The sequence below is a fragment of the Madurella fahalii genome, assembly GCF_045866475.1.
Source record: "Madurella fahalii IFM 68171 DNA, scaffold_5, whole genome shotgun sequence".
NCBI lineage: Eukaryota > Fungi > Ascomycota > Sordariomycetes > Sordariales > Madurella > Madurella fahalii.
Window position 1 is genome coordinate 1,700,240 of NW_027263975.1, and position 27,907 is coordinate 1,728,146.

The following is a 27,907-nucleotide window of genomic DNA, read 5'->3' on the forward strand; positions in this document are numbered from 1 at the left end:
TGGGTTCGATGTATCTAGTTAGAGCCATTATTATCATTATTATACTGCCGCTATTATCATCGGCACCAGTTAGGGTTTTTATCGTAATGGTAATGAGAGATGTTACGGGGACGGAAGGGTTACTCCCTGATTTAAGGGTGTGTGAGAGAGAGAGAGAAGGGGAGGGGGGAGAGAGAGAGACAGAGAGAAAGGAGCAGTATGGGTATGACTATGGGACTCATACAGCATCTTTTCGGAATTTGTAAACATTTGTCTCGCTGAACAATAGCCTGTACCTATACACCCATCTGTCTTGCTGTCCCACTGAGAAAGCTATCGATGCTCTCTGACATTGCTTTCCTCCCTCCTTTCCTCCTTCCATCTCTCCGTCCAATTCCTATCTTGCTTTTTCTCTTTGCCTTCCTGTTACTCGTAATATTCTCTAGCACATCTTTACTTCCCTCATCGTTCCTGTTTACAAGACCACAGTTAATAGGTTGCAGCGCATCCTTACTCCTAGAAGCCGGTTTCTACAGGTACAAAAAAAAAAAAAAAAAAAAAAAAAAAAAAAAAAGGGCCGCCCAATATTTATTGTTCGGATGGTCATGGTTAGCAAGGGCGGAATATCCCAGTCGAATATATATATATATTGATTCTCGTCAACTACCAGAGACCTGCATACCTGCTCCATCTATACAAAAAGGGAAGAGGAAAGACACCGGTGCGCCCTTAGGTCAACCGTCGCCGATACACTCCCAACATCCAGCTCGCCCGGAGCACGGCCAGGCCGATGGCCATCCTGATGCTGTCCTGCACCAAGTTCACCTTGCTCCCGTCCACCTCGTGCCAGCCGACGGGGACCTCGGCCACCTTGATGCCGTAGCTGGTGCCGATGACGGAGCCGTCGCTCGCCAGCACGGGGGTGGCGGGCGCCGACTCGGCGAGCATCAGCATCTCAATGTCAAAGATCCAGCCCTCGGTGTGCATGTAGGGCACAATGTGCGGCAGGGCGGCGCGCGAGAAGAGCTTGAAGCCGCACTGCGTGTCCCGGATGCGCGAGGTGGCGGGCGGGGTGAGGATCATGAGGACGAAGTGGAAGGAGCGCATGAGGAAGTTGCGAATCGCCGAGCGCTGTGATCAGTCAGTCTTCTATGGTGGAAGAGAGAGAAAAAGGTGGGTTGGGGGGAGTGCGCGGGGTGGTGTTTAATGATGACTGTACTGTACCTTGACGACAGCTTCACTCCCCACCAGATGCGCCCTGCTCCCAATAGCGACTCCCCTGTTCGACCCGTCTACCACGTCCTCGCAACCTTCGATCAGCCGGCCCAGGTCGCTGAAGCGGCTCGCCCCGTCCGCGTCAGCAAACACGGCGTACTTGCCCCGTACATGCCGTAGGCCGTGGGTAACGGCTCCGCCTTTGCCCCGGTTCTTTTCGAGCGTGACAACACGCAGGACGTCGTGCAGGCCGTGTTTGCGCGAGAACTCGAGCGCTACATCGACAGTACAGTCCCGGCTGCCGTCGTTGATGATAAGGATTTCGTAGCCTGTTGGGGTGCCATCCGGCGGGGTTTCCGTCTTTGCGCCTCCTGGCTTTGAGCTGTCGCGCTTGAAGACGAGGCGGTGCGGCGTCGTGGCCCTGCCCCTTTTGTCCTCTTTCCGTTGCGCGGGTTTCTGCTGCTGCTGCTGCCGTTGAGATGATTCGCTGTTCCCGTTGGGCCTCCCGAATTGCTGGTCCAGATACTCGACCATCTCCTTCAGTGCTTCGGTGATGCGGGCTTCTTCGTTGTACGCCGGGATCACGACACTCATTTCCACCTCGGCCGGCTCGATGGTGGGCTCTTCGGGGACGGGGAAACCCGCCGGGATGGTTGGATACTGCTGGTTTAAGCGACCCTCGGCACGCCAGCGATCATACCAGCAGGGAAGAGGGCGCGAGGCGCTGACGGAGCCATCGGAATTCGTCGTGACATACGTCTTTTCGGAGGGAAGCGGGTGGCGCGGTTTCGGTGCGAGGAGGTGGAGGAGGATGTACGCCTAGAATGGCATAGGTCAGCCGATTAGTTCCGCGGGTTGCAAGAAGTAAAGTACCCCGTACACAAAATATAGCCAGCCCGGCGAGCGGGAGGACCAAGGACAAGACGAGTTGGAGAGGCTTCTCCCGGGCGGTTTCGCAAAAGAGCCAGACCAGCTGCTGCAGCGCCTCGAGCAGGCCCACGGCGGTCGCCATAGCTAGCGCGCAATGAAAAGAGCGTAGCGGCTAGGCCGCATGTAAATGGAATGTCTCAATACTGCGCGGCAAACATGGGATGCACAGAGCGATGACGGCACTGTTGCGGTTGCAAGTTGGCAAGGCTGTCATTGACACAGATGCCACGGATTTGCCTTTGGATAACGTGGCGCACAAGGCTGGCGAATCACGGCGAAGTACCCCTGATGATCAGCCGCTTGGGCCGTCGACCTCCCCACAAGCGACAAATGCAAGGGGGGAAGAGGGGCCAACTTCCCCTGTCGGAGGGGGGGCAGAACACCAAAACAGATCGAAACAAAGCCCTCTTTCTTATTTAGGAACAAGGAAATACCCGCGATACCTAGAATCGGACAAGTACACTATCTTTCATGTAAACATGACGGGATGCCACTTTACACAACGGTCAAGAGAGTTGCCAAACGGACGTCGTCCAAGTTTTCTTACCTACCCCTTTGTGTATTTAGTCGAGAGGATTGGACACCGCTGGTAAGAGATCTAAATATATCCAGGTGTAACATAGTACCTACCTACACCCTATCTGTCTTCGGATTCTCTCCGGATACACAACTCCAGCCACCAAGCTCTCCGGGGACAGGCGCCTCACCTTATCGTCCTTTGCAGAGTTACCTCATCGGTGCAACCCGAAACGGCAATCATTGATTTGGGGGCGCCGCATAAATTGACGCCAGGTCAGACCGGTATGCTCGAAACGGTGCCTTACAGCTGTCCCAGAGAGAGCCTCTTTCCTCTCTGGTAATATGCGATGGCCTTTCTCGTTCATCTCCCGGACCCAGCAGACCTCACCGTTTGGTTCTCGGCCGGGTCGGGTGATGAGGCATGGCTATACATCTACATGCGGGTCCCAGCCGAGAATGCTACCAATTCTATGTAAACAGAAATCAGCTGAGCTTTGGGGTGGTCCCTTTGGCAGCCAGAAGAGGGTTCATTGTACGGTGATGAATGTAACCCTTAACCGTGCCGAGGCTGTGGAATGTGTAGTACTGATCCTGGCTGCCGATCCAAAGAGGGTGACATTTCCACCGCGCAGTGGACTGGAAGTTTATTGCTGAGTCGCATCCATGATGCTGCAGGTTGTCATCCTGTCGTGGAAGCGCAAGATGGCCCCGTCCTACTATTACCTCCTTCCTCTTTGCACGACTTTGGGAAAGCTTGGGGCTATACAATGTAGTAGCATCGCAGTGCAGCTGGCAGCAAGTTAGGGCAATAAAACCCGATTGCGGGCAACAAACGCCCCGCCACACCGTCCGTTTCGATCTTTTTATGTGCGTCGTCACCCGCCGGGTTGCGCCATCCTCCATGCTGGAGAAGGTTCTGGACCGGTCTTGCAACAATTGCGGCGACGGATTCAAAATTCCACTGGAACGGCGGGTGTGCAAAAGTGGCTAGGCACTCGCGAAGCCCTACCTAAAGGGGAGTAAGCGGGCTGTGGGTGCTGCATGTGCGCGCCGCAGTAGTAAGATGCAATGTCTGGCGAAATGGAAAGTGTGCAGCTTGCTTAGTGGCAGCCACTTTCAAAGCAATGGAATTGGATAGAGAACGAATTGACGGGTGGAGATAGACCCGGACATGATCGTTTGGCCGGACGGGTTCGATTCCGGGAATCCGAGATGGCTCCGCTGCTGTTGGCGACGGAGGTGTGATGATGACGGAAAAGATCCTAGCCAATTGAAGAAAATTTTCTGGCAGCCATCAAGCAGCCAACATGTTTTGGGGAAGAAACTAACTGCCTTGAATCCAAAGTTCCGGGCATCGTTGGCTCCTTTCCTTTGCCTTGGCTCGCTCCCGTACCACCGAAATCCTACATCAGGTCTGCTGTAGCCCTGAAACGCACTTGTCCGCCCAAGACAGAAGCATCATCACCATGGCTTATCGAGCGCCGTCCCGAGACGAAAACCCCGAGCGAGCAGACGGAGTTGCGCTCCGGGGCGGGCGAAAGCACCAGGAGGCAGAAGGACAAGGTGCATGGCACAGAGGTCTTGGAGCCCGAACACGATATGACCAGCAGCACATGCATACGGCAAGTGAGCAGCGTATCCCTTATCGATTGGTTACCTACGGAAACCGGCATCCTGGGTTCTCAAGCGAAAGGCTACCGAGGACCGGTAAGTTGGGGACGGTCAGTGCTGTATTAGTGGATCAACGGCGTAGCAAGGTCATGGAATCTCTCCCTGGGAGAGCAAAGGAATCATGGTGCAGTTATACCCCTGAATCTGATTCCAGACAATACTTAGGTATCAATCAACAAATGAACTACAGGTACTAGCAGCTGCTCGCTTGGTTGCGCTTTGGTCGTCCTCCCTCCGCCCGGAAAAAAAAAAAAAATACTCAGATAACCCGCCCCAGGTTCCGTCACGCGTCCTACCCTATCCAACATATTCCCGCCAGTTCAACATATTCCGCCCAGACCAGTCTAATCACTCCCATGCAGCCTCAGTTCCTCCCTCCCATGACCCTTCCTTTGCCAGGAAAAAGTACCCAAGCTTTTGTAAATGCCGTCATCATTAAATAGGCAAAGTAACCAAAAGTATATGCCAAGCGCTCCATGTCCCAAAATATGTCCAACGCCGAAGGTTAAATGTGGAGAGATAGACAAACGCAGAATGGACCCGACAGGCCCTGCGCGTATGTGCTCATGTAGGCCGGAAATGGAGGGAAAGGAAATGAAGGCCGATTGGTGTATGATATGGTTCCCTATCGTCCGCACGTCCACAGGCCCAGCGCCGGTCCCGAAGGTGAGAAGATGTGCAAGTCAGAACTCGAACGTAGCGCAAAGCGCTGGCCCTTCAGCCGGCCACCGCGGCGCTCTTGTTACCCCTTAGCGACCAGCGGTTCTTCTTGACCAGCTTGGGGCTGGCTGAGCTAGAGCCCTTGTAGAGCTTGCCGGGCTTGGGCGGGGGTAGAACCACTGCTTTGGGAGCGGGCAGGCTGGCTTCGTCAAAACTTGTCGGGAGCGCAGTCACCGTCGCGGTCGGCCGCCTCTTGTCCTCCTTCTCTTTTGCGGGCTCCATCGGAGAGGGATCACTAGCTTCGATGACCACAGAAACGTTGGATTTGATCGTTTCCAGCTCTGAGAACCTCGTCATTTTTGATATCCTCCGTCCTCTCTTCCCGGGTGACTCAGCCATGACGGGGGCTGCTACGATGGTTGACGGAGTCGTCGGGGCTGTTGAATGCGCAAAGTCTTCCTCGCTGGAGGGCTCGGGCGTGACGCAAACTTCCGGGATCGTGTTTGGTTCCACTACCGTTGAGACCGTGACTGGCGCCGCCATGTTGACCGCGACAGACGGGCTAGATGTGATAGGCACTATGGTAACCGAACTGGCGGTGGACGCGGCGGATGAGGATACCCCCGACGTGGTGAGGGCAGCGCCAAACTGCATCGGCGGAAGAGTGGGAACAGGAGGGATGCCCGGGGTAAGCGGGTTGGCGCGTGGCGTATGTGGGCTTCGGGATGGCGCGACAGAATAGTTCGGATCGGAAACTCTGCGCGAATGACCGGGATGAAGTCGGTGGATGGGCTCGATGTCGCTCATAGGCCTGCTTGACCTCGTAACGCTAGTCGAGGCGCTGTCTCGAGTGGGTTTCATCTCCAAGTCATCGCCAGAACTGCTCGAATTACTGGAGCTCTCGGCGGGGAAGACAGCAGCATCGCCATTCCCAAGTGGAAACTGAACTCGACTGGTTGACATCCTGCTCGAAGACCGACTCGTACGGGATGAATCAAGCGCGATCCTCTCAACCTCCTTGCCCTTGAGCGACATGCTCGACGCCATGTCAATTGATGCGTAGTTCATCTCTCCCCCTTGGCTTGTCCAGCCCGGCGGCATGTTGCTATAGCTGTGATTGCGTGGCACTTGCACGATGGGGCTGGCGTATGCCGATGGGTACGAGACATGCGAGAGAGAACTCGAGACACGAGGCATGCCCGCGTGAACTGGTGTCATCATGCCACTCATACCCACGCCGCTCGCCGTCATTGCGCTTCGTCTCCGGTTCTGCTCGACTATCCTCTGCCTGTCCTGTTCCCGCCAGCCTGCCGGGCCACCTGACAGAGCATCAATAGCGGCATGTTTCGGAATGTGCTTGTACGGCGGCTTCGCAGCTTCCTTCTTCTCCTTCTCGGCTTGCTCTGCGCGGTGCTCCTTGGCTGCTTGGCGGCCGCGCTTAATCATCGAGAACACCGACATCGTGTTTTGATAGTGTGTTCCGCGCACGCCAGGAGTCTCAAAAGGAGGCTGCTGCGCGCAGTTGGCGTCTCGTAATGTGGTTGGCCACGACTCGTCAAGTAGCGGGGTTGGGATCGCGGGTTTCTTCGACGTCACACACTGTTGGGCCCGATTGCTGGAAGAACCGTAAAGACACCTGACCCGGCCACTGGCGGGCTGGTTGCGGGGTGCAGATTGCGTATGGATATATTAAGTCGTCTTGGGGTGCATGGAGCGGCGGAATGTAACGAGTGAGGTGGGTAGCTCAAAGGCTGGGTATAATGGGTCTTTAAGGCAGGGGGGCTCCGAGCTGGAGTCAAAGCGGCTGGGCGCGGCAGGCGTCAGGCGGGAAACGACGAAACTCAACCCGGGAACAAGAGAGCCTCCAGTGAGTGAGGGGAGAAATTCGGGACGAATGGGCCGCGGGGAGTCTGTGGTGAGGTTCCTGCCTGCGTCTCGGTCGCTCAGCCCTGGGACATCCAGGCAGGTAACGCAGCCAAGGCTTAGTAGCGGACAGAGAGGTCTCGTTTCCAGACCCGTTGATACGTGGGCGGAGGAGCAAGATGGTGACTTTCAAAAGGCACAAAACGGGACGCAGTCGCAGAGAGAAAGTCGGAGGGTGATGGTCCGGGAGAGACTTGGCTCTGCCTCACGAGGAGGGCTGCGGCGCTGGCATTATAAGAGAGAGGTAGGAAGAAGCGGCATCCACTAGCGCACAGCCAATGCAGACTTTCAGCCCTCACTCAGCTGTCAAGAGCACGGCTGGCATCCTGACTGCAGCAAGCCACGGGGGGGGGGCAACCAGATAGCGCGCGCTCTTTGTGGGACGGCCCAGCCAGGGCAACTGCAACATGGGCCGCCCAGCGGGGTCGACCAAAATGGAAGCAATGGAACGACAGACCCTGACCTTCGCGATCTCGGTACGACCCAGCAACACAGGCCCCCTCTGAGGATTTTCAATGGCCTGCTCGCCAATTTGACCAACCACAGCGGATTGACTTCCCGGGGGGCAGCACAGAGCAGGCAGAAGATGGGGAGCAGCTCTGTCATTCCCTCAGGTTGCCGCGGCATCCAAGACGGAGTTCTGTCTCATCGTAGGACAAGGAGTGAAATCGCATAGAGACCCACATGCCCGCCTTGTCTTGTCCATTCCCTTGGTTGCTTGGAGCCACACACGCGAGAACGGCCAGTAGAAAAGTGGGGCCCTCGTATTCCCCATGCCTGGGACCCTTCGTGACGATAACAGTTTTGTACAGTACCCGCCGGAGCGGGACTCCATGGGCATGAGCCTTGGCATGATCTTCGCCGGGTACCCTGGGATCGCTATGTCAGCCGCAGAGCGGAAGCGATATGGAAACTAGATAAAAACAGATTTGGCGGGCAGCGAGTGGACACTGGCCCGAATGACCCAAGAGACGCTGTCCAAACTCACGGTACGGAAAGTAGCCCTCTTGGCGGATGCACACCGAAACGACGACAAGTTAGGTCCCGTCCAGCCGCACCACTTGGCAGGCACAGGGGCCTTGTCAAGGACCGTGCAGTGCAGCCAACAAGGGGAAGAGGAAGGCATCGTTAGGGCCCAGCCGTTTGACCTTGCCGGAGGAAGCGAGACTTGGGTTCCGGTCGCCAGGATAGCTACACGTAGGTATGCACGTAGAACCCTGCTATTGTCTACCCGGCGCCCGTCAACCATCGGACAGGGTGGGACATACGAAAATGGGAAATTTCATCTCGCCGGCTTTCTCTACCGACCCCCGAGTTATAACTACGGGCCGCATGATGGGGTGTTTTGTTGACACCCGATCTTCGAATTACGTCCGCCAGCTTTGACCAGAACAGTCATGAAAATCTGGCGATGGACTCTGGCGGTGAAATTAGAACGAGCTCGATTGAGGTTAGAGAAGGAGACCAAACTTTCGCTTGATGCTTGGAGCATCATATCTGATTCAATAGTTTTACCAGGCCAGCCTTCTGACATGGCTCCTATGGACCGTGGGGGGCTGTTGGCTGGAGTTGATGTGATGGAAAACTGCGAGCGCGCCAAGGTCAAATAGAGCTTCAGTGCTAGCCGCTTTAGACCTCTATAATATTCCAGAAACAGGGGACGCCTTGGGTCGAAATATTGCTTGCACGCCCTGCCGATCATGCGGCTCTTAGCTCTAGACCCTGCTGATCCGGACGGAAGTCGAGTGGGCCCTCTCTGGTAATGAACCACACCCCTCGACAGGGTAAACATTAGCAACCTCAATTCCAATCACCCCACTCTTCTCATTTCTTATCGAAATCCCAAGTAATATCTCCTAACTTGCGGCGGATACAGAGAGAGGCCACGACGAAAGTTCTTATTTCACAGAATCGCAGCACTCGCAACAGCCGGCACCTCGAGCCAATAGAGTACTTAACTCGCAAGCGCCCTTACCCTAGCTCCCAGCCTTCAAGTCCCACTTCAGCCTCGTGGCATCACACAGCCCAAGATTCCCACAAAGCCGATTTGGAGCGCCTGGTTTCGGACAGCCCACTCGGAACCCAGAGGCACGGATTCGCTGCAAGGGCCCTTTTTGGTCGACAGGACCGCCAAACCAAACGCGTTTACCTTGCACAGCCGGCATATCAGGCGCAGATAATAAACGTCCTTGCAGATATGCAGGAATTGACACCACGCTTCAGAAACCCGAAACCGGTGTACTCGCTTCATGATTCATATTGCGTGCGTGCCGCGTAGCACAATACGATGGTACTCTGGCAAGCGACATGACATGGCGCCTATGCCTCATTACATAACTACGTGCATTGTGCAACCCCTACCTCTGAGAGATAACTTTGACAAGCGGTAAAGGCGCTCCCTTATCTGCTTCTGCGTATGCACTTCATGTGCCATACGCATGGCAGGGTATTAGTCCCCGATAGCTTGATCAGGCTCCCACGGCAGGGGTTTTCGGTTGACTGGTGGGCTGCTTGTTTGGCCCGGCTAGGGTCGGCGCCGTATATCGAATTGATAGCCGAAGACCATCGCGGACTCGCCCTGTGCCCGGCATCGCATCACATCCGGGCAAAAAATTGGAAGGAGTCCTAGCTCCGTCACCTCCCACTTCGGTAAGAAACGGATCCGCATCAACAGAAGTTATACCTGAGCGCCCCCCCCCCCCCAAAAAAAAAAAAAAAAAATATCTAACTCAATCCCATGTGTCTGCTTGATCGAGGACCGACTCTTTGTTGATCAAGATTCACACAAAGACTGTAGCGACTTAAGCCGAAGTGATGGGTTGACAAACTGAGGGTGGGCCGTTACCCACCGTCGCGGACTGCCGAGAAACTAGCGGCCCCCGAGTTCCGGCGCAACGGAGGGCCCAAGATCTAGGCGCGGGCCGGAGTGCGGAACGGGGCAAATATGGAGAATTTGGAATCTTAACATTGGGCACTCGAGAGGAGGCGTTCAGGCTCGTCAAAAGAGCGTACTCGGGGTTAAAAGGCTGTTAATAGCGGATGGTGAGTGAGGGAACCGTTATTTTATTCATTTTTTTTTCCCCCCAAGCAGGCGGGGAATAAATGAGCAAGAAAGTGTGACATCAGAGCGCGCTTATTTGACTGGGCGCGCTTAAAAACCCGTTCGCAGGGGGCTTGCCGCTAGTCTAATTCGGGACCCGCCCGGCCCAAGCGATCACGCACTCCGCCCGCTTCTCTCCATCGCAACCTTGCGCCTGCAGCATCGGCCCCAGAATTTCATCGCCATCCCATCGTCCGAAAAGCTATCGCGAGTCTGAATTGCGCCGCCCATCTCCCGCGCACTAGGAGCTCGGGTTTCTTGCGCATTTTATTTGCCTGTGCAATTGCCTCGGCGCTGCGACCCGTCCAACGCCGGTGGTATCGCCCGAGAACACGCCTGCCGAAACCTTATGGCTCCCTGAACGTCGAAACATCGGCTTTTCTTCGTGGTCTATATTTCGACGTCACACCGGGACAAGGGCTTGCCCGGCGTACGGACCGCCAACCACACAGTTCATTACTTAGTCGGCGCACCGTCTGTAGAACGCGCTTCCTCTGGGAGCGCGCCATCTTCCGAGACGGTGGCGGCCCTTGCTCTCCTCAACCCGGCTGAGCCCGAACTGTCGCTTTCGCCCCATCAACTCGACATCGCACCGCACCTGGTCACCGATAGCCACGTCCTCCCAGAGGCGGCGCCCGAACCGTTGATGATGGCACAACCGGTGCCACATCAGACGACGGATAAGAGACGCGTCAAGGTTTACGAGCTCCGCCACAATGACTGGTTCGACCGCGGCACCGGCTTCTGCTTCGCGAGCTTCGTCGCGGTATGTTTTCCCCCGCTGATATTACACGCCCCCGCGATTGCTTGACACTCTGTGTTGCCGTGCTCCCCAATATTCACCACAAAACCGGACCCGCTTCATGATCGTCGTCGAGCCATCCATTGCTGATTTGTACGACTTTGTGATTCCAGGTCGAAGAAGGCCAGCCGAAAGAACCCCGCGTGATTGTCGAGTCCGAAGACCAACCCGACCGTCTTCTCCTCGAGACCAAGATCGTCAAGGATGACGGCTTTCAAAAACAACAAGGCGCGTTTCTGCACACTGTCGCGGCCCCCTCGGGAACTGCCCCAAACTAACCCTACCCGCAGACACACTCATTGTGTGGACCGACAATGGCGTCGATATGGCGCTAAGCTTCCAGGAGGCCGAGGGTTGCGCATTGATTTGGTCCGTTTCCACTCTGCGATGGCCTAGTGCGTGCTTGTCGTGCTAGCTAACCGCCCGTTCGTGTAGGAAGTTCATTGATGGGGTCCAACAAACCTTCCAATCGGTAATGGGGGGGCCGGACGACGGGCTTTCGGATGACCTGGCAATGGATATGCCCGCCTCCATCCAGCTCCCGCCGGCTGATATAAGGACGTTGCACGAATTAGACATGGCCATCCGGAACCTGTCGCAATCCCCGGCCGGCCGGGATGCCCTCGCCAAGACGATCATGAGTGAAGACTACATCAGCAAACTAATTCCACTAGTAGAGATGGCCGAAGATCTCGAGAGCCTGCAAGATCTTCACCGGTTATGCAACATCATGAAGACGATTCTCCTCCTAAACGACACGGCCATTATCGAACACGCCGTGTCCGACGAGTGTGTCTTGGGAGTTGTCGGCGCGCTGGAGTACGACCCGGATTTTCCGAGCCACAAGGCAAACCACCGGCAGTGGTTGAACAGCCAGGGGCGATACAAGGAGGTTGTCAGGATTCAGGACGACCAGGTTCGCCGCAAAATCCACCAGACATATCGATTGCAGTATCTCAAGGACGTCGTGCTGGCCCGCATTCTCGACGACCCGACCTTCTCGGTCCTCAACTCGCTCATCTTCTTCAACCAGGTCGACATCGTACAACACCTGCATAACACGCCGGGGTTTCTGAAGGACCTCTTCGCCATCTTCCACGACCCGAACGAACAGCCTCTACGCAAAAAGGAGGCGGTCCTCTTCATCCAGCAATGCTGCGCCATCGCAAAGAATCTCCAGCCCCCGGCCCGCCAAGCCTTGTATACCCACTTCCTCAGCCAAGGCCTTCTCCCCGTTATCAATTTTGGCCTGCGGCATCTCGACGTGTCGGTTCGGGTTGGCGCGACGGATATCCTGGTCTCCATGATCGACCACGACCCCTCGCTGGTCCGGCTGACCATCTACGAGCAAATCCAAAGGCATTCGGCTCCGCTTACCGACACCCTGATCGACCTTTTACTTGTCGAGGTGGACTTGGGTATCAAGTCTCAGATATCAGATGCGCTCAAAGTTCTTCTCGACCCGACACCTCCCGGGCCGCCACAGGAAGGCCGGGGAGAGTTTATGGTGGGCCAGGCTAGGATCAGGGCCCAGCAGGGCATTGAGCCTCAACAGGATTTGTTCCTGAATCACTTTTACGAGCACTCAGCCGTCAGGCTCTTCAAACCCCTTCTTGACCTTGAAAAACGGACCGAGATGAAGTTCAGCGCGCAGGAGGATGGGATATTTAGCTACCTCAACGACATCCTCTGCTTCTACATCCGGCAGCATCAGACTCGCAGCAAGTTTTTTGTCTTGACATATGGCCTAGCCCAGCGGTTCGTCCAGTTGCTCGCCTGCAAGGAGAAACATTTACAGCTCGGTAAGTGAACCAGCATGCTGGCCTTATGGTCTGCGATTAACCCGATGTATGACAGTCGCGATCCGCTTCTTCCGCCAACTGGTAGTCCTCCAAGACGAGTTCTACGTTAAACACATGGCCGACAAGAACGTTCTCGGCCCGATCCTCGACGTCCTGTTGCGCACCATGCCTCGAGACAATCTCCTCTGTTCGGCCTGTCTCGAGCTCTTCATGCTCATAAACAAGGAGAACATCAGAGAGCTAATCAAGCACATGGTGGAGAACTACCGGGAGAAGATCATGGCCCTCTCGTACATGGATACGTTCAACGAGATACTCAATCGCTACGACCAGACGCAGGGATTTACCGCATCCGTGGATCCTTATTTCGAAAGCGAGGACGAGCTCGGCAGGAGACCGATGCACGGTCATACGGGCGGGCTGCGGGGCGAGCATCTTGCGATTGACCAAGCTCAGGAGGATTATCTGAATACGTCAGACGACGACGACGATGAGAACACTAACCACGCAATGGGCGGTATGAATCAAAGTCCATCTACTAATGGCAATGCATCAAAACCGCTGGTTGAGTACAACTCTGATGACGACGAGGAACAAGATGACGACGATCGACTCTCGGACGCCGACAGTACCCTACCGCTCGCGGATACCAACCGCCCTTCTTCAAGCAATACCAATGAGGACAACGACAGTGAAGCCTCGAAGGAGAACCAAGCCCCTTCAACACCATCCGCCAACACTCCCGCTGCTGCAGCAGCTGCTGCTGCTGCTGCCGCCGCCGCCGTCACACCCCCCGAAAGACTTTCGGAAAAGCGCCGGAGGGAAGAAGACGAGGATGACGACGCGCTAGACAAACTGACACAGCATAAGCGGCGGAACAGTTCCGGCAGCGTAGCCAGCAATAGCAATCTATCAGCCGTCAGTAGCAACAGTAATGCAACAGCGATCTTCAGAAAGACAAAGGTCGCTTTGTTTTCTGCTGATGCTCGCGGCGGTGGTGGCGGCGGCCGCAGGGCGGCGAGCAATCCGAATAACAGCAGCAGCAGCAATGGTAATCACGCTCATGCCCAGCAGCAGCAGCAGCAACAGCAGCAACAGCAACAGCAACAGCAGAGGAAAATTGCGATTAGCATCTCGCCCTCAGTGAAGACAGCTGTGGCGACGGCGGGGAAAGCGCAGGTAGTGGCGCCTGACAGTAGAGGAGGAGGGGGTGGCGGTGGTGGTGGGCATGAAGGCGACAAGTGATGAGGAAGGAAAGGGTTGTGTCCTGTCTTACCGACTGAGGCCTCGTCATTACCTGCCTACCCCTATCTTCGACTCTCCCGTGTTGGACCATCGAGATGTGATTCGATAATACCATCCACCCCTTTATTTTCGCAGAAAAGGGAAAAGGGGCCCATTTTCTATCTCTTTTCGAAGAATCTGAACTGGGGTTATCTGCTTTTTATGTCTGGTTTGGCTTGGTTTGGCTTGGTTATCCGGATCAGGGGGTCGGTTGGTCGGTCGGTTGGCGGCGGCAATGGCTACGGCTACGGAGGCGGCTTATAAACCCCCCTCCTTAAATGAGTTTATTTTGACCCATCCTCTACTGGTCTACCATCCTTCCCCTCTACTCCCCCGGTTCAGTGCGTATTTATTTTTGGACCTTCCTTTCGATGTGATGATTTTAGCTCGCTTGGCCGCCTGCTTATCCACTCGCCTATCTAATCTGGTTCAGTCGGGACGGGTTGATGGCTGCGTGATAGATGGGCGGCTTGAGACTCTTCTCGGCAAATCACGGTTCTCGCTCATGAAATGGGGAGGAAGCGGGTTGGGTATAGGGAGGGGATATGGCATGTTTTGACATACTGGACTGTCATGCGAGGATCTACAACCCGATCAGGCGGGTCAAGACATACCGGTTCTTTTTGGTGATATTGGGGACCGCGTGGATGGGTATGGGTGGTCGGGTTGAAGCAATGGAAGCATGCATAATGGTGGCGAGTAGTCTCGGGGGGTTTGTTGTAGGGGTGATTATTGGGACTGGATGGAAGCGGAAGGCGGGAGTTTTGTAGAACCCCGGTTGTATCAATACCAAAAACAACTATGCACTACCTACGCTTTACCAACATGACCGCTAGCTGAAAGGGTGTTCTTTTATTTATTCAGAACTCTATATAGTATCGTGGCTTTCCCCCCTTTTTCTTTTCGCCTCCTCCGTCCCATGTCTTCCTTGGCTATCCTCCCTTCCTTTTTCCTATTCCCCCTACCGTTTATCTCCTCCTTGCCTTCTAATACTTCCTAAACTGTCGTTCCCACTGCTCGAACCCATCCAACATTTCCTTTGTAATTTGTCTCTTTTGCTTCTGGATTGCGGACTCCAGATCCCGCATTCTGATACCCTTCTCCACATCGGCTCCGCCATCTCGGTCACGTTCGTGGGCGGCCATGCCGGCGGCGGCGCAGATCCCCTTAATCTCAGCGCCCGAGTAACCCTCGGTCTCCTTCGCTAGCCTATCGATATCGACGTCGGCGTGCATGCGGCGGCGGGCGGCCACTTTCGCGAAGATTGCGCGGCGAGCGCTCTCATCCGGCGGGCTCACGTAGATCAGCTCGTCGAAGCGGCCCGGGCGTAAGAGTGCCGGGTCGACCGCCTGCGGGCAGTTGGTGGCGGCCAGCACGACGACGCCGTGCAGCGCCTCGAAACCGTCCATCTCGTTGAGCAGCGTGGTCAGCACGTTGACACCGCCGGTGCCACCCGATTTGTGCTGGCCGAAGCCGCTCCTTTGCCCCGCGATGCTGTCGATCTCGTCGAAGAAAATCATGCTCGGGCTTACCTCGCGCGCGCGCTGGAAGAGGCGCCGCACTGCCCGCTCGGATTCGCCGACGTACATGTTCAGGAGCTCGGCGCCTTTGACGGCGAAGAAGTTCAACCCCGACTCCGTCGCCATTGCCTGAGCTGCCATTGTTTTGGAGCAGCCTGGCGGGCCATACAAAAGGAAACCCTTGGGTGGGCGGTCAAAGTATTGAGAAAGGATCTCGGGCGGCTCGAGCGAGAGACGCACGGCACGGCGGAGTGAGAGTTTGACATTTTCTTGGCCGCCAATATCGTCCCATCTGATTGGTGGCGGTTTCAGGTTGATGTCGTGCATTGCCGAGGGCCGGACAAGGCGGAGAGCTTCATGGTAGTCGGAAGGATGGTAGTAGACCGGCGCTGATGGAGGCGTGGTTTGTCCATTTCCTTCATCTTGCTCCTCGCCGGCTGTGGAGGGGGGGGTCATAGGGAGCTGCTCGTTGGGTGATGATGCCGGGCTCTCCCGGCTGCGGTTACGTCCAATCAAACGGGCTTCATGAACTAAACGACGGAGGTCCTTGGCGTTGTAGGCGTGGGTTCGCTCGCTCAGGTGGCGGAGGAGATCCTGTTCCTCGTCAGGGGCCACCCAGAGCTTCTGTGAAGCGAGGATTTCCTTTCGGCTATCGACATCGGGTAAGGGGAGGTAGATCTCGTTAGTCAACCGACCGGGATCCTTCAGTTCTTCGGGCACGTCAGCGGTGTAGTCGAGGCAGGTGGCGACAATGACCACCTTGGGTGTATCCCCTTTTATCTCCAGCTCAGCTTGGAGGGCGTCAAGTGCCTCGCAGAGGGCGAGGACAACCGCAGCGCGATTGTTGCGCTCCTTGTCTATGAGCCGATCAAGCTCGTCAATGAGTACAATGCTCGGCTGCTGTAACCGGGCCTTCTGGAAGACCTCCTGGATCTCAGAGAGCTTGTCCTTGAAGTGGATGCGGAAGACGGTTCCCCAGCCGGTGTTGGCTATGCTTTGCAAGAGCATCGTCTTGCCTGTGCCGTGTCCGCCGTGGATGACGATGCCCATGTAGTCTGGCTTCTCCCTAAAAGGGGTCTCATCGGCGAAACAACCAAGGAGTTGGTTAAGTTTCATGATTGGAGTGTCCAACCCCCGGATGCCAGTTACTTCGAGCTTCCGCGAGGGGGCCCCGTCAACCTTGATGGCTGGAGCACTAGCCGCAAGCCTAACCATGGTCTTCTTGTGCAAGTAACGAGCGTTGCCCGTGGACCTCCCATTTACCGACGCCACAGCAAAAGAAGCCTCTGGCCCGTTGGCGAAGAGGTTCTTGAACACCAGGCCGGCATACACATGCTCGACCTGGGATAAACGCCCTGCTACAAACCACTCCCACATGGGAATATCTTCTGGGGGGAGTTCAGAAGAGACTCCATCCTGGCCTGGAATCTGCTTCAGGACGAGCTCGTTGGCATCGGGTAGGGACCCGCCCAGCGAAGTGATGCGGACGTGCTCGCCAAGCTTGTAGCCACAGGCATCCCGGAAGGCGTCATACATCTGTGTGACTGTCTTGTCCAGCTTCTCCGGGGCCTTCCACAGGGTGGCCTCGCGGCGGACTGCAGGCTCATCCGGCGCGGCTGAGACCCTCTCGAGACATACAGCCCTGCCGCCATCCCTGGTGCCTGTCAATTCAATGAGGGCTTCCTCGTTGACATAGACGCGCGAGGGCTGCTTCTTCTGCAGCCTCTTGTCGGCGTCAGTGTTGACATGTAGTTTGCGGATGCGGAATTCCAGCGCCTTCATATTTCCTCTTCGGGCAAGTGGGATGGTTAACTTGGGGGTTTGACACAAGGAATTGTTCGTCCGCCTTGGTCGGTACGAAATTCGCCGTCTTCATAGAAGCCTTGCAAAGTAAGTCTCTGGTAGTGGACCGTCCAGTGCTTCGGGGTACAAAAATCGGGTTGCCCAAGTCACCAGATGATTGTATGAGATTGGGGATGGAATCCGTGCCCAGCGCAGAAACTGCGAATACAGGGCAAAATCCTCAACTAATGTAGGTAAGCGGTCGGCCGTTCCCACCGGCACCCCACTGCTGTCCTTTCAGAATGCAGAGCACTGGAGGGGACGAAATACGTTAATACGTCGATTGTAAAGTAAAGATGAAGGTAGTGGGTGGTGGGGGAGGCGGGTGCTAGTGTACTGTGGTAAATGAAAGAATGGAAACGGATGTACTGTATGTACAGTACTGTACTAGTGTCAAGACAGTGCAGGTAATGCACTGTCTGCGCGTTATATTTAGTGGGTATCAGAATTTACAGTACGGTAGAACCCCGTCATGGGATGAACTGGACCCACTACACTTTCCCCTACCTAAAAAGTACGTTACCCACTCACTTCAGTCGCTCATGCAATCTGTTGTGTAAGAGAGAGACCGACCTCTCTCATGAAGCGCATATCTGCGAGACGGTTGCAGTTGCAATGTCTGCAGTCGCCGGCCCGGCAATGGCGGCGACCGGAGCCCACAACACTTCGCTTTTTATCTTCATCATCCTCATCCTCCCCCTCCCCTTCATCTCAGCAGCCACTCTATGAGAAGTTGTTCGGTGGCAATCCCACCCGTAAAGCAAGACAGACAAGGACTCCGTTATCATCTCGGAGGGAAGCCCTGCTCGAACCAGCCGATGCACGGCGACCCGAGGAACGAGAGCAGCAGCAGCAGCAGCAGCAGCAGCAACCAGGACCCACGGTTCTTGGCGATGAACTGAGGGCCTGGTTTGAGAAGACCATCGAAGAAGAACACGGCGCAATTCGACGTGAGGAAAAATGCCCAGTCGTGGTCGTCTTGCAGAACGCCCCCCGCTCACTCCTCGAGACCGATTTCTACCGCCTCGCTCGTCAAGGCCAACACGTTGACGGATGGGCAGCTGGCATCACCCAAGGTTCGTCTACCTCTTCCCCTCGTCTCAGTACATTATATTCAACTCTCTACAATTGCAGTCATCCAAGCCCGCTCCGCCATCACCGGGGAACTCAAGGGCCAGTACTATCTCTTCTTTGAGTCGCGTGCCGCAGCCGAGGCCTATCTAGACAAGGTCGACAGCCTGTATCTTCTCGCTGCCGAATCAGTTTCCCACTCGTTCCCCGACTGCCACTTACAGGCCCGACAACAGCGCCAACCGGAGCCAGCCGCACCCCAACCACCACCGGAACTGCCCTTAGGCATCGACCCTGCCAGCGACCGAGATGCCGCTCTCCGTAGCTGGACGATAGTCCCGCCGGCGGCCCCTCTACGGTACACCGTCCTGACCCTTGAGGAGCTCGAGGACCATTTGAAGAAGGCCGTCGCCGTTGTCACCGCTGACGGCTACAAGACCCAATCCAAGAAGGGCGCCGACTTCCTAGCCTCGCCCATTGTACCCCAGCGGCTGCGCCAGCAGCTTGCACGAGCCGCCCAGCTAGCGCCTCTCCTCACATTACCGGCAGACGCAAGCAGTGAGTCGAATAACAGCCAGGTGCTGCTGCACCTGACGGGAAGTAAGATTCCGAAACCGGCGCTGTACAGGGCAATCCGCAATGACGAGCTCCGGCGCAATCTTAAGTGGAGGATGCAAAGGTACGAAGGGGGCCAGGGCGAAAAGGATTCGTATCTCGTGACTGCTCTACAGCCAAGCGGCAGCAAGATCGAGTGGGGCCGGAAAGACTTGAACAAAAAGCCATCAGAACTGCCCAAGATTGGGTTTTCGCGTTTCATCCTGTCCTTCCTCGAGGAAGCAGAGGCGAGGCGGTTCGTAAGGGCGTGGCATCGGCGAGACATGGTGGATGAGCGGACTGGGAGGGAGATGGTGGTGAATGCCACCATGCTGGGGTTCAACAAGCAGTATCAAGAATAGATATTGGCACGGGCACGGGATAGAAGGCATCTTAGCGAAGGACAATCTGGTTTAATTCCTCTGGACTTCCGACCCAGGCCAGCGCGCCGTATCCCAGCTAATTATGCCCTAAACTAACACCCAAGCTAAACCATATCCTCAAATAGGTATCTCCAGCCAAAACAGAGAGGTATCACGCGACTACCATCAAGGCTCGTCTTTAAGACAAAACCGAACCGAACCGAACCGAACCAAGGAAAGACGCCAGCTAGGTAGATATCAAAGAAAAAATATGAAAAAAAAAAAAAAAAAAAATTTGAAAACAAGTAACACAGGCGTCCCTGACGGCCCATGAAGTAAATTAACCTCTTGCCTTCGAGTGGGCAAAGAGGAAAAGAGAGAGAGTCGAGAAGCGAAAACCCGGCAGTCTTTGAAACGATCCGTTTCTCATGCAGAGCAGGGCGCATCGAAACAATCCACGCCCCCCCAACCCCACGCACGCACGCACGTACGCACGCACCTAACTCACTCAACGACATCCAGCACAACCCTCTCGCTCTTCCTGTTCCCGCCGACCCCCGCTTCTCTACCGGGAACAGTCAACCTCGTCTCGACCACCCGTCCCTTGACGATCCCCACCGTGACCTGATCCTGCCCACCGCCACCAGTAGTAGCAGCGGTTCTCGCCGCGCCGGCGGCCGGGCTCCTCCCTCTCTTACCCCCGTTTCCGTTGCCGTTTCCATTATTGCCACCACCGTTAGAAGAGGACATCACCACCCCCCTTTGTCCCAGCGGCCGCAGCATCGTCCGCTGCTGTCGCGAGATGCTGATCTGTCTGGCGATGGAGATCTCGACGGCCGCTTTGAGCGCCACGTCCTCTTCGTCGTCGAGGGGCGGGATCTTGCGGGCGGCCGTTGAGCTTAGTTGTTGCTGCTGTTGCTGCTGTTGCTGCTGTTGCTGTTGCTGTTGCTGCTGCTGTTGTTGTTGCTGCTCGGGGATGGACATGGTGTCGAGAGAGGGGCGGGTGGTGACGGAGGTGGCCGACGACGAGATGCTTCGTTTGGTGGTTGGAGAGGATGTGCTGACCGAGGAGGCGGTGGACGAGGGTGGCGTAATCATTTGCCATTGCGGTTCGGGGAGGTTGGGTTTGAGAGATGGGAGTCTGAGTGAGCGGGGGGCGGGGGCTTGGGGATTCGCCTCTTCGCCGTCCGAGGAGGAAGGAGAAGAGAGGCTTTGTGGAGAGTCGAGGATGAGGGCGGATTCTTCGGGGCCGAAGTGGAATGTTGTAGTGGTGGTAGCGGTCGTGGTTGTTTTGGTTATCTGGGGGCGGGGGCGTAATTGTTGCACTTGTTGTACCTGCTGCTGATGCTGATGCTGCTCTCGTAATTTCTCGACCTGCGCTGCCCGGTTCCGCTCGTCCATGGTCCGCGGCGAGACGATGGTGACTGTTTTCTTTTCCCTCCGCGCAGACTGCTCTGGTGGGGTCCGATGTGACTCCAGCTCAAAGTTTGGTCTCGACGGTGATGGGAGATGAGCGGGTGAGGTGTTCGAGCGCATGAGCCCGCGAGGGGGTGCTAAAGACGCCGTCGACGCCATTGCTGCCGCAGCCATCTCTGACTGCCGGCCCGGCGCCGAGGGAAAGAGTGTGAAAGCGGGCGACTTCATTGGTTGCGGCGAACTGGCCCGCCGCTGCCTTGTCCTTGCCTTCGCCTCTTCTTCGTCTACTATCCTGTCGTTGATGGTTTTCAGCTTCTCCAGAGTAGCCTGACGCCTCTCCAGCAGTGAGGACTTGGTTCCGTCCGGATTCAGCACGCCGCTAAACATGATGCTGTACCGCTCTAGTCTGATATCCGGGATTTCAACGTCGAGTAACCCCGGCCCGCCTGCCGAGATGGACGGCACAAGTTCCTGCTGCGCGACCGGCTCCTGAGCCGGGACCTCCAAGCTTGGTTCAGTCCTTGACCTGATCATGATGGGCTTGTGCTTCGGCGTCTTCTTGCTGGCGACGGTGTTGCTCCTAGTTGGGACAACGTCATCCTTTACTTCCGATACCGTAATGGACACAGTGCTGCGGTTTGTTTCGACCGCCTCCATAGTCTTCGCCGGCTCTGAATGCTTCCTGCCCCCAAACAACGACCCAAACAACCTCCTCTTCTGCGTCTTCGTCCTCTGAACCGGCGGCTCCGGTGTTTGCTGTCTTAACGACGGAGAATAGTCGCTTGTGATGGTCGTTTGTGTGTGTGACTGCGGCTTCCACCCGGCAAACGGACTGGCGGCGTGGGGGCTTGCAGCGTACGGGCTGGGGACCTGTGTCGGGCTCCCCAACGCCATCCCAATGGGGATCTCCCCGGAACCTAGAGACTCTGGTGTCGGTAGCCTGCCGGGTACCGATGAAACCGGCGACGGAGATGGCATCCGCATCCTGTGAGGACTGTGCTCGGGCGTAAGTGGCCCAGGGCCGCCCTTTACACCAATGATATATGGTTGCAGGCCCCTTTTCCCCTTGCCCATGCCCATCCGGCCAGTCAGGGCCATGTCGTCCTTGGAGAGCCTCTTGTCGAAGTTGGGTCTCGTGCCAGCTGTTTTGCTGGAATCGGGCCCGGAGGATGTGCTTGGTCTCGCCGGCATGGTGGGCGGCGATATGGCGACGGTAGCAACAGCAACAGCAGCAGCAGCGGCGGAAACACCGTTCTTGGGCGGCGGGGGAGGAGGGAGCGGGCGATCAAGATAGGGATTCCTCCCGCCGGGAAAGACGACGGGGGGTATGTCAGCATTTTGAGGAGGCGGACGTCTGCCCTGTCTGCTTGCATCGCGCGGACGCAGGGCAGGACCTGATACACGGCCTTGTCCTTGGTTCAGGGGTACTGCCGGACCGTGCATCTCTCTCCCCCTCCGGTCTGCTGCATGCTCACCACCCACACCTGAGCCCGCATCCATACCCACCACGCCCGCGCCCGCTGTCCCTCCGGCCCCTCCTGTCCCTGTTCCAGCCCACAGTGGTTTAGATGGCCTAACCGCTTTCATCATGGCGTCCGTTGACGCGCCCCGGCCGCAACCATTCAGAAGGGTGCAGGGGTCTTCCTCTCAATACCACCTTGTCCCACCGAAGGGGCCTGAGAAATGGGACCTCGCCCTTTGGACGGTTTGGAATATCGTCTAATGACGGAGGAACCCCCGTTGGGCGAATCGAGAGCGGAGACAACTGTCTGCCAACGGCAGACGCCGTAGATTGGGACGCAATGAAAGAGAGCAAGGCGAAATGGCAACCGTTATGGAAGACCCTGGGCCATACAAGAGCGGAAAGGGCTCAGGAAGGGCCCCGAGTGGAAGACAACAGGAAATTATCACCTACATATGCTTGCGAGTTCATTTTACTCTCGCCGGCGAAGCAGCATCCGCCTCGTGCTTTCTTTGAGCCTGAAGTCGACTCGACGTCTTGACACGACATCTTTCGCCCTCGGAAAGCGATGTTAGTCTGAGAAAGACGGCGGTTATTTCGAACGGGGTTGATCGCCAGCAGGGGTCACCGGTCCCCAGCAGAAAATTTACCATGTACGGCGAGGGGAAGGGCTGCCAAGAGAACAGCGAGGCCCCTGGCTCTGAATGAACGATTCGATCGTGCAACTAACCCGTGCGACGGGGAGATCCCTGGATGATCTCGGATGTGGCTCTACTGTGTAAAATCGCGTCTCAAGATCCGGCCGTTGCACACAGCTGGATGCAAGAGCGGAGGGATGTATCCCCGACCGTGGCTTTTCTTCCAGTAAGTGTCCAGTATGCGCAATTCCTGGGAAATTTGGGGACGCTGGTCGCGAAGCAGTGGCTACACGGCGCTGGCACTTGTCGTCCAATGGCTGTCTACTTGGTCATCAGCTAGTGTAAGATGCAGTACCGGAATCCCATCTGGTCGCTGGGGAGATAGGCGTTTCCTCCGTCCCTGGCAGTGATTTCCCCCAAATTTTCTTTAATGATGCTGCTCCTTCAAGGGGCGCGCTGTTTCTGAAGCTAGGAACGCCGAGCGTTGAAATCTTCCGAATCCTACCAAGAGAGTTGATTGATTGCATATCAAGCGATCTCTCCGTCCCTTGCAAGTGCCGCTGCGACGTTGTCGAAATTGGAGGATCCAAGACTCTGAATCCCGACCGACGAATGCATTCAAAAGGCGGCAGGCAAACACAGCAAACCATCCAACCGGCCGGTCAGCCCCGGTCTCTCGAAGCCAACTAGGGCCCAAACACAGTGCTGTCCTTGCCCCGCTTCAATGTTTCGAATTGAATTGTCAAGAGGCTAGCGCCGGTCAGTAGCAATGGATGGACGCTTGCGGGCCCTTTGAGTCGTGTGTTCTCGTCTGATGTTGCCCACCAGTGAGGTCGCCGCCAAGCATGATTTCGGCATTGGAACCGAGACTTGGGTTTCGGAGCGCCAGAACAGGGGTTGGGTCGCGAGGCCCTGTCTCAGAAATACAAATCCCACCAAGAACCGGGCCGGGAATGCGCCGGTCTTTGGGCCTGAGCTTGCAGGCCGTCGTGATTGAGAGCCTCTAGAGAGAGGTAGGATTGTCTGACGACGGATTACCCGCTTGGACGGGTAAATCGGGTTCTCTCGAGACCTTCTAGAATCCCGTGGTTTGAGCAGCGTCGGCTTCTAAATTCCCCAAGATCGGAATAGTACCGTCGCAGTGAATTGATTTGCGTGATCTGCTTTCTGATCGTCTCAGACTCGCACCATCAGGATGAGCCCGCGTTTGACACTTGATGGCGCGCTTGCACCGTGGTCGCGTGGGTAAAGTCTGGGGACACCGAAAAGGAGCGGCTCTTGGATCAGCCGCCCCTCAAAATGTCGGGTAAAGATCTCTCTACCCTTAGTGTAGCTCCGACAAAACGTCGAACGGGGTCCCTTACGATGGGTTAAACGAAGAGCTGCGTTGTCATGACGAAAGCGCCGGCGGCCAATCTAGCATTTCCGGACTGGTTGCGACTTGCGCCGAGCTTTGTCGATGCAAACAACTTTTCCAGGTTTGTGCTTTGTGGCACAGCGACTAGCGACGGTTTTCAGCAAACTATCGCTAGGCTGGAATGGACAATTATCGACTGGCGTCACCGCTACGGTTGCTCCCGTTGTTGCGCATTTGCCGTGCAGGTCCCCGGGCCTGACAAACAGTGACTGATTGCTTCTGGCAGGCCCTGCGGGGCTGCCGTTGCCGGCGGTCTGCGGCCCTGCAACTCGGCGGTCTGTTAGTGGAACCAACTAAGAACCAAGCTTACATAATGCAAAATGAGCCCCTCCCTCTCCGACTTTTTGTTGTTGGAGTGATATGATTCCTGCCCAGGCTGGCGGGGTATTGAGGAGAGCAAAGACCCAAAACTGATCGTCCACCGACATCTTCTCCTTGGAACTCCGCCAAATAGCCCATCAAGAAAACTTACACACTACGCCGACCTTTACTCGTATTCCTAGGAGCCTCGTATACCCGAGCCCGTTTTTTTTTAAGAACGCAACACAGCGCGCCCATCATGTCCTGGCAATGTAGGTGCTCGTACCGTCACAGCAGAACCCCACCTTGACTCGGGAACTGGGTCTCAAGAGCTAACACGACTTGCCGTAGCCTATGTTGACTCGAGGTACGACTAAGTCCGCATCCGCAGCATGTCGATTTCATCTTCGCTAACTCGCCGCCTACAAGCCTGGTGGGCTCCGGCCACATCGACAAGGCAGCCATCATTAGCGCCGCTGGCGACAGCGTCTGGGCCGCCACGGCGGGTTTCTCGGTAAGAAGGAGCCCCCACTTCCGTGGTTGACCATCAGATTCCAACCCGCATCGGCGCATCTGGGACGAGAGGATAGTTAGTCTAATTTGACCGATCTGTAGCTCTCCGCCGATGAGATGAAGACCATCGTCAACATCCTGAGCGAGTCGGGCAAAGGCCCGGCGGTGGACAAGGCTTTCGGCGAGGGCATCCACGTCGGTGGTGAGCGCTTTGTGGCCTTCAATATTGAGGACAGGCACATCTATGGCCGCCAGGTACATCCCCCATGACGCTTGAAGCAAAGGCTATCCGGCGCTCGTTTCCGCTAAAACATGCGATTTTGCAACTGTAGGGTAGGACAGGAATCTGCATCGTGAAGACGAAACAGGCCATCCTTGTTGGCCACTACGGCGAGAACGTCCAGGCCGGCAACGCGACACAGACCGTCGAGGCGCTCGCCGATTATCTGGTCAAATCCGGCTACTGAGCGACCACCCCGTTGCTTCTGGTGAACGGCGATGAGTTTTGTGTAGGAGTCGGTACATAATAGATTTGGCGGTGAAGGACCCAAAGGAGATCGACGGTGCGCGTGATGATGAGCACGAAGGACCCCTGTGGTGAAAGCGGAATTCATGATACGACGCGGCGGGTTATTTCTCTTGTGATTGTACCTGCGTCGAATCCACGACCAGAAGCCCCGACGCCTAGGTTCTGCATACCAATGATTTAGTTTCTGAACCACACCTTTCTGGCCCGAAATCACCGGCTTGCTTGCGCATTTTCTCGTATCCATGCCTCCATGCCTCCATGCCTGAATACATGTACATCCCCGAACGCTCCCGTCTATGACTGTCCCCTAGACTCTCCACACATTTGTACGGCTTGTAGAAACGTCGAAATGCCTCCTGATTATAAAACGGGTATAATGCTTGCCCAACGCCGTCACGAGCAACTCCTCAAAGTAACCCAGCCCTGAGCGGTGTAAAAGACCTGTCCAACACCACTTCCAGTTTCCCTCTTCTTTTCCTTTCCCCCCCAAGACACCTCAAAAAAGGATATCAACGAGAGCGCCGAGTCAACAATGATTAAGGCGCGCCGTCCGAGATTCATCCACCCACCACTAACCACCGAGTCCCAACCACCCCCGTCCTCCTTGTACGCGTCGTGCGTCGTGTAGCGTGCCTTTCTTGTCCCTCTACACAGGCAACTCCGCGTTCCTCCTTTGGGCCCCTAGGCCCGTCCGATCGACCGCCATCCCGATGTAGGGCCCGACGACGGGCATGTTGCGCGCGAAGCCGGCAATGGTGCCCAGGAAGTCGCCAAACAACACCATGATGCCGTACAGCTCCACGAGGAACCCGACCAGCGGCCACCGCAGGAGGATGAGGGCGAGCCCGCCAAAGAAGGCGGCGGTCCCCTTTGCTTTTTGCTTGCGCAGGAAGAAGAGCGCCGTCTTTTGCGGGCCAATGATGATGGTGAGACCGATTAGGAAGAGGATCTGTGAGGGTTGGAAGGAGAAGCCGAGGGTGTCAGTACTAGGCGCCGGGTTTGGTACCGAAAAAAGGGGGGAAAAGGGGGGATATATACATTGCCCATTGCTAGCATTGCGCGGTCAAAGAAGAGGACGACGCCGCCTATGAGGAAGAAGCCGCCTGCGGAGATCGTTAGGTTTTCTGGAAGTCGGTCGTCGTCGGGGCGAGCAACACAGGGCTCCACGTACCGCCGGAACAGAAGGCGACTCCGATTTCTGGCAGAGCACAATGTTAGCCTTCTATTCTTTGGGCGATCTTCCTCTCCAATGCGCCCCTGCGCGCTGATAATGGGTTGAACCGCAGTGCGCAGACAGGCCTTCTGCAAAACTGCTGGCGACGCCTTGGCATTTCCTCCAACAACATACTTTGAGAGTCTGATAACCACATTGTGGGCATCTTTGTATAGACGTTGGAGATAGAACTGATGGCACGATGGGTTATAACGGCCGTTTCGGGCGCAAAGTCGTGGCGGGAGGCTGTAAGCACCAGAGATTGAGATCTGTTATCAAGAAGTTCGCAGTAAGCAGTTGGTTCTATTATTTTTTTTTTTTTTTCCAAAGTTCAAATGCGCCTCGAGCTGGGATGGGACACGAAACAAGCCGCCAAGGGAGACATGGTTGCAGTAAGCTACCAGGGGCGTGCTGCGGCAGGCCAGGGGTCCACTATCAGTTGCTTGGATCTGATTGGGTTCCACCATTCGGAGTACAGGGCCACCCTAGTTTCTTAGTCTTTTTGATTTTTTGCACTGCAGAATTCGAGTCTTTCCCAACTCCCATCGCCGGGAAAGCATGCGGGCTTCAGCTGTTGACGAGACACTCTCTCATAGCAGTTATTGGAAAGTAGAACTCAGATTCCAACACACCGGATAGATGATACCTCTGAGCTCTAATAGTCAATTATTTCTCAAGCTCAAGGTGAGGAAGGTAGATATGCGTCTCTTTCTCAACCCTCCACCCCAACTTGCCGCGACGGCTCTAGCACAACGCTAGAGCAACTGAGTTTGGTTCTCTTCGTCCTTGCTCAGTGGTCTGTCGTACATGGCATATAGTAACTTGATCACGATTAAGCCGGAGCGTCGACTGTCATCTTGTTGCCGAAAGGTAGCGAGTGCGTAGTTGGGGCTTGACTTTGTTGGTCGTACACACATATACGCGTATGCGCCAACCTGTGACGTTAATATCAGGATACGCTCTCGCCGCACCCGCGTGCCTATCCGCCCGGCTAGCCCGTCTAAGCGCCATGCTTCCCCGGTTCAGCCCCAGCGACGCAGTGCCGCGAGTGACGCCCATATAAAAGAGAACAACGGAACATCGAAGGCGGCAAGGCGTGACTATTTTTGTTGACTGGTTAGGCGTGCAAAGAAAGTCCAAACTGG

General features: G+C 56.0%; 8 protein-coding genes across 8 annotated transcripts; 3 read left to right on the forward strand and 5 right to left on the reverse strand.

Annotated features, from left to right (window-relative positions):
* Positions 1-708: 708 nt before the first annotated feature.
* Positions 709-2,206, reverse strand: ALG5 (dolichyl-phosphate beta-glucosyltransferase; the record flags this gene model as incomplete). Its single annotated transcript, XM_071064498.1, has 3 exons — positions 709-1,110; positions 1,204-2,013; positions 2,075-2,206. 3 exons carry the CDS (start codon positions 2,204-2,206, stop codon positions 709-711), a joined length of 1,344 nt encoding a protein of 447 aa, XP_070920599.1.
* A 2,825-nt stretch (positions 2,207-5,031) lies between these two features.
* On the reverse strand, positions 5,032-6,435 carry MFIFM68171_09080 (uncharacterized protein; the record flags this gene model as incomplete). Its single annotated transcript, XM_071064499.1, has 1 exon — positions 5,032-6,435. The coding sequence occupies one exon, from the start codon at positions 6,433-6,435 to the stop codon at positions 5,032-5,034; it is 1,404 nt and encodes a 467-aa protein (XP_070920600.1).
* A 4,208-nt stretch (positions 6,436-10,643) lies between these two features.
* PSY2 (Platinum sensitivity protein) lies at positions 10,644-13,846 on the forward strand (the record flags this gene model as incomplete). Its single annotated transcript, XM_071064500.1, has 5 exons — positions 10,644-10,763; positions 10,913-11,027; positions 11,090-11,168; positions 11,235-12,601; positions 12,657-13,846. The coding sequence occupies 5 exons, from the start codon at positions 10,644-10,646 to the stop codon at positions 13,844-13,846; spliced, it is 2,871 nt and encodes a 956-aa protein (XP_070920601.1).
* Positions 13,847-14,871: 1,025 nt separating this feature from the next.
* Positions 14,872-17,187, reverse strand: AFG2 (AAA+-type ATPase; the record flags this gene model as incomplete). The annotated part of the gene is made up of 1 exon (XM_071064501.1): positions 14,872-17,187. The coding sequence occupies one exon, from the start codon at positions 17,185-17,187 to the stop codon at positions 14,872-14,874; it is 2,316 nt and encodes a 771-aa protein (XP_070920602.1).
* A 640-nt stretch (positions 17,188-17,827) lies between these two features.
* MFIFM68171_09083 (uncharacterized protein) lies at positions 17,828-19,274 on the forward strand (the record flags this gene model as incomplete). The annotated part of the gene is made up of 2 exons (XM_071064502.1): positions 17,828-18,323; positions 18,382-19,274. The coding sequence occupies 2 exons, from the start codon at positions 17,828-17,830 to the stop codon at positions 19,272-19,274; spliced, it is 1,389 nt and encodes a 462-aa protein (XP_070920603.1).
* Positions 19,275-19,778: 504 nt separating this feature from the next.
* Positions 19,779-22,280, reverse strand: MFIFM68171_09084 (uncharacterized protein; the record flags this gene model as incomplete). The annotated part of the gene is made up of 1 exon (XM_071064503.1): positions 19,779-22,280. The coding sequence occupies one exon, from the start codon at positions 22,278-22,280 to the stop codon at positions 19,779-19,781; it is 2,502 nt and encodes an 833-aa protein (XP_070920604.1).
* A 2,486-nt stretch (positions 22,281-24,766) lies between these two features.
* Positions 24,767-25,487, forward strand: PFY1 (profilin, required for normal timing of actin polymerization in response to thermal stress; the record flags this gene model as incomplete). The annotated part of the gene is made up of 5 exons (XM_071064504.1): positions 24,767-24,779; positions 24,859-24,874; positions 24,937-25,021; positions 25,123-25,275; positions 25,353-25,487. 5 exons carry the CDS (start codon positions 24,767-24,769, stop codon positions 25,485-25,487), a joined length of 402 nt encoding a protein of 133 aa, XP_070920605.1.
* Positions 25,488-26,195: 708 nt separating this feature from the next.
* Positions 26,196-26,928, reverse strand: GOT1 (Golgi Transport; the record flags this gene model as incomplete). Its single annotated transcript, XM_071064505.1, has 4 exons — positions 26,196-26,498; positions 26,588-26,652; positions 26,721-26,747; positions 26,898-26,928. 4 exons carry the CDS (start codon positions 26,926-26,928, stop codon positions 26,196-26,198), a joined length of 426 nt encoding a protein of 141 aa, XP_070920606.1.
* Positions 26,929-27,907: the final 979 nt, after the last annotated feature.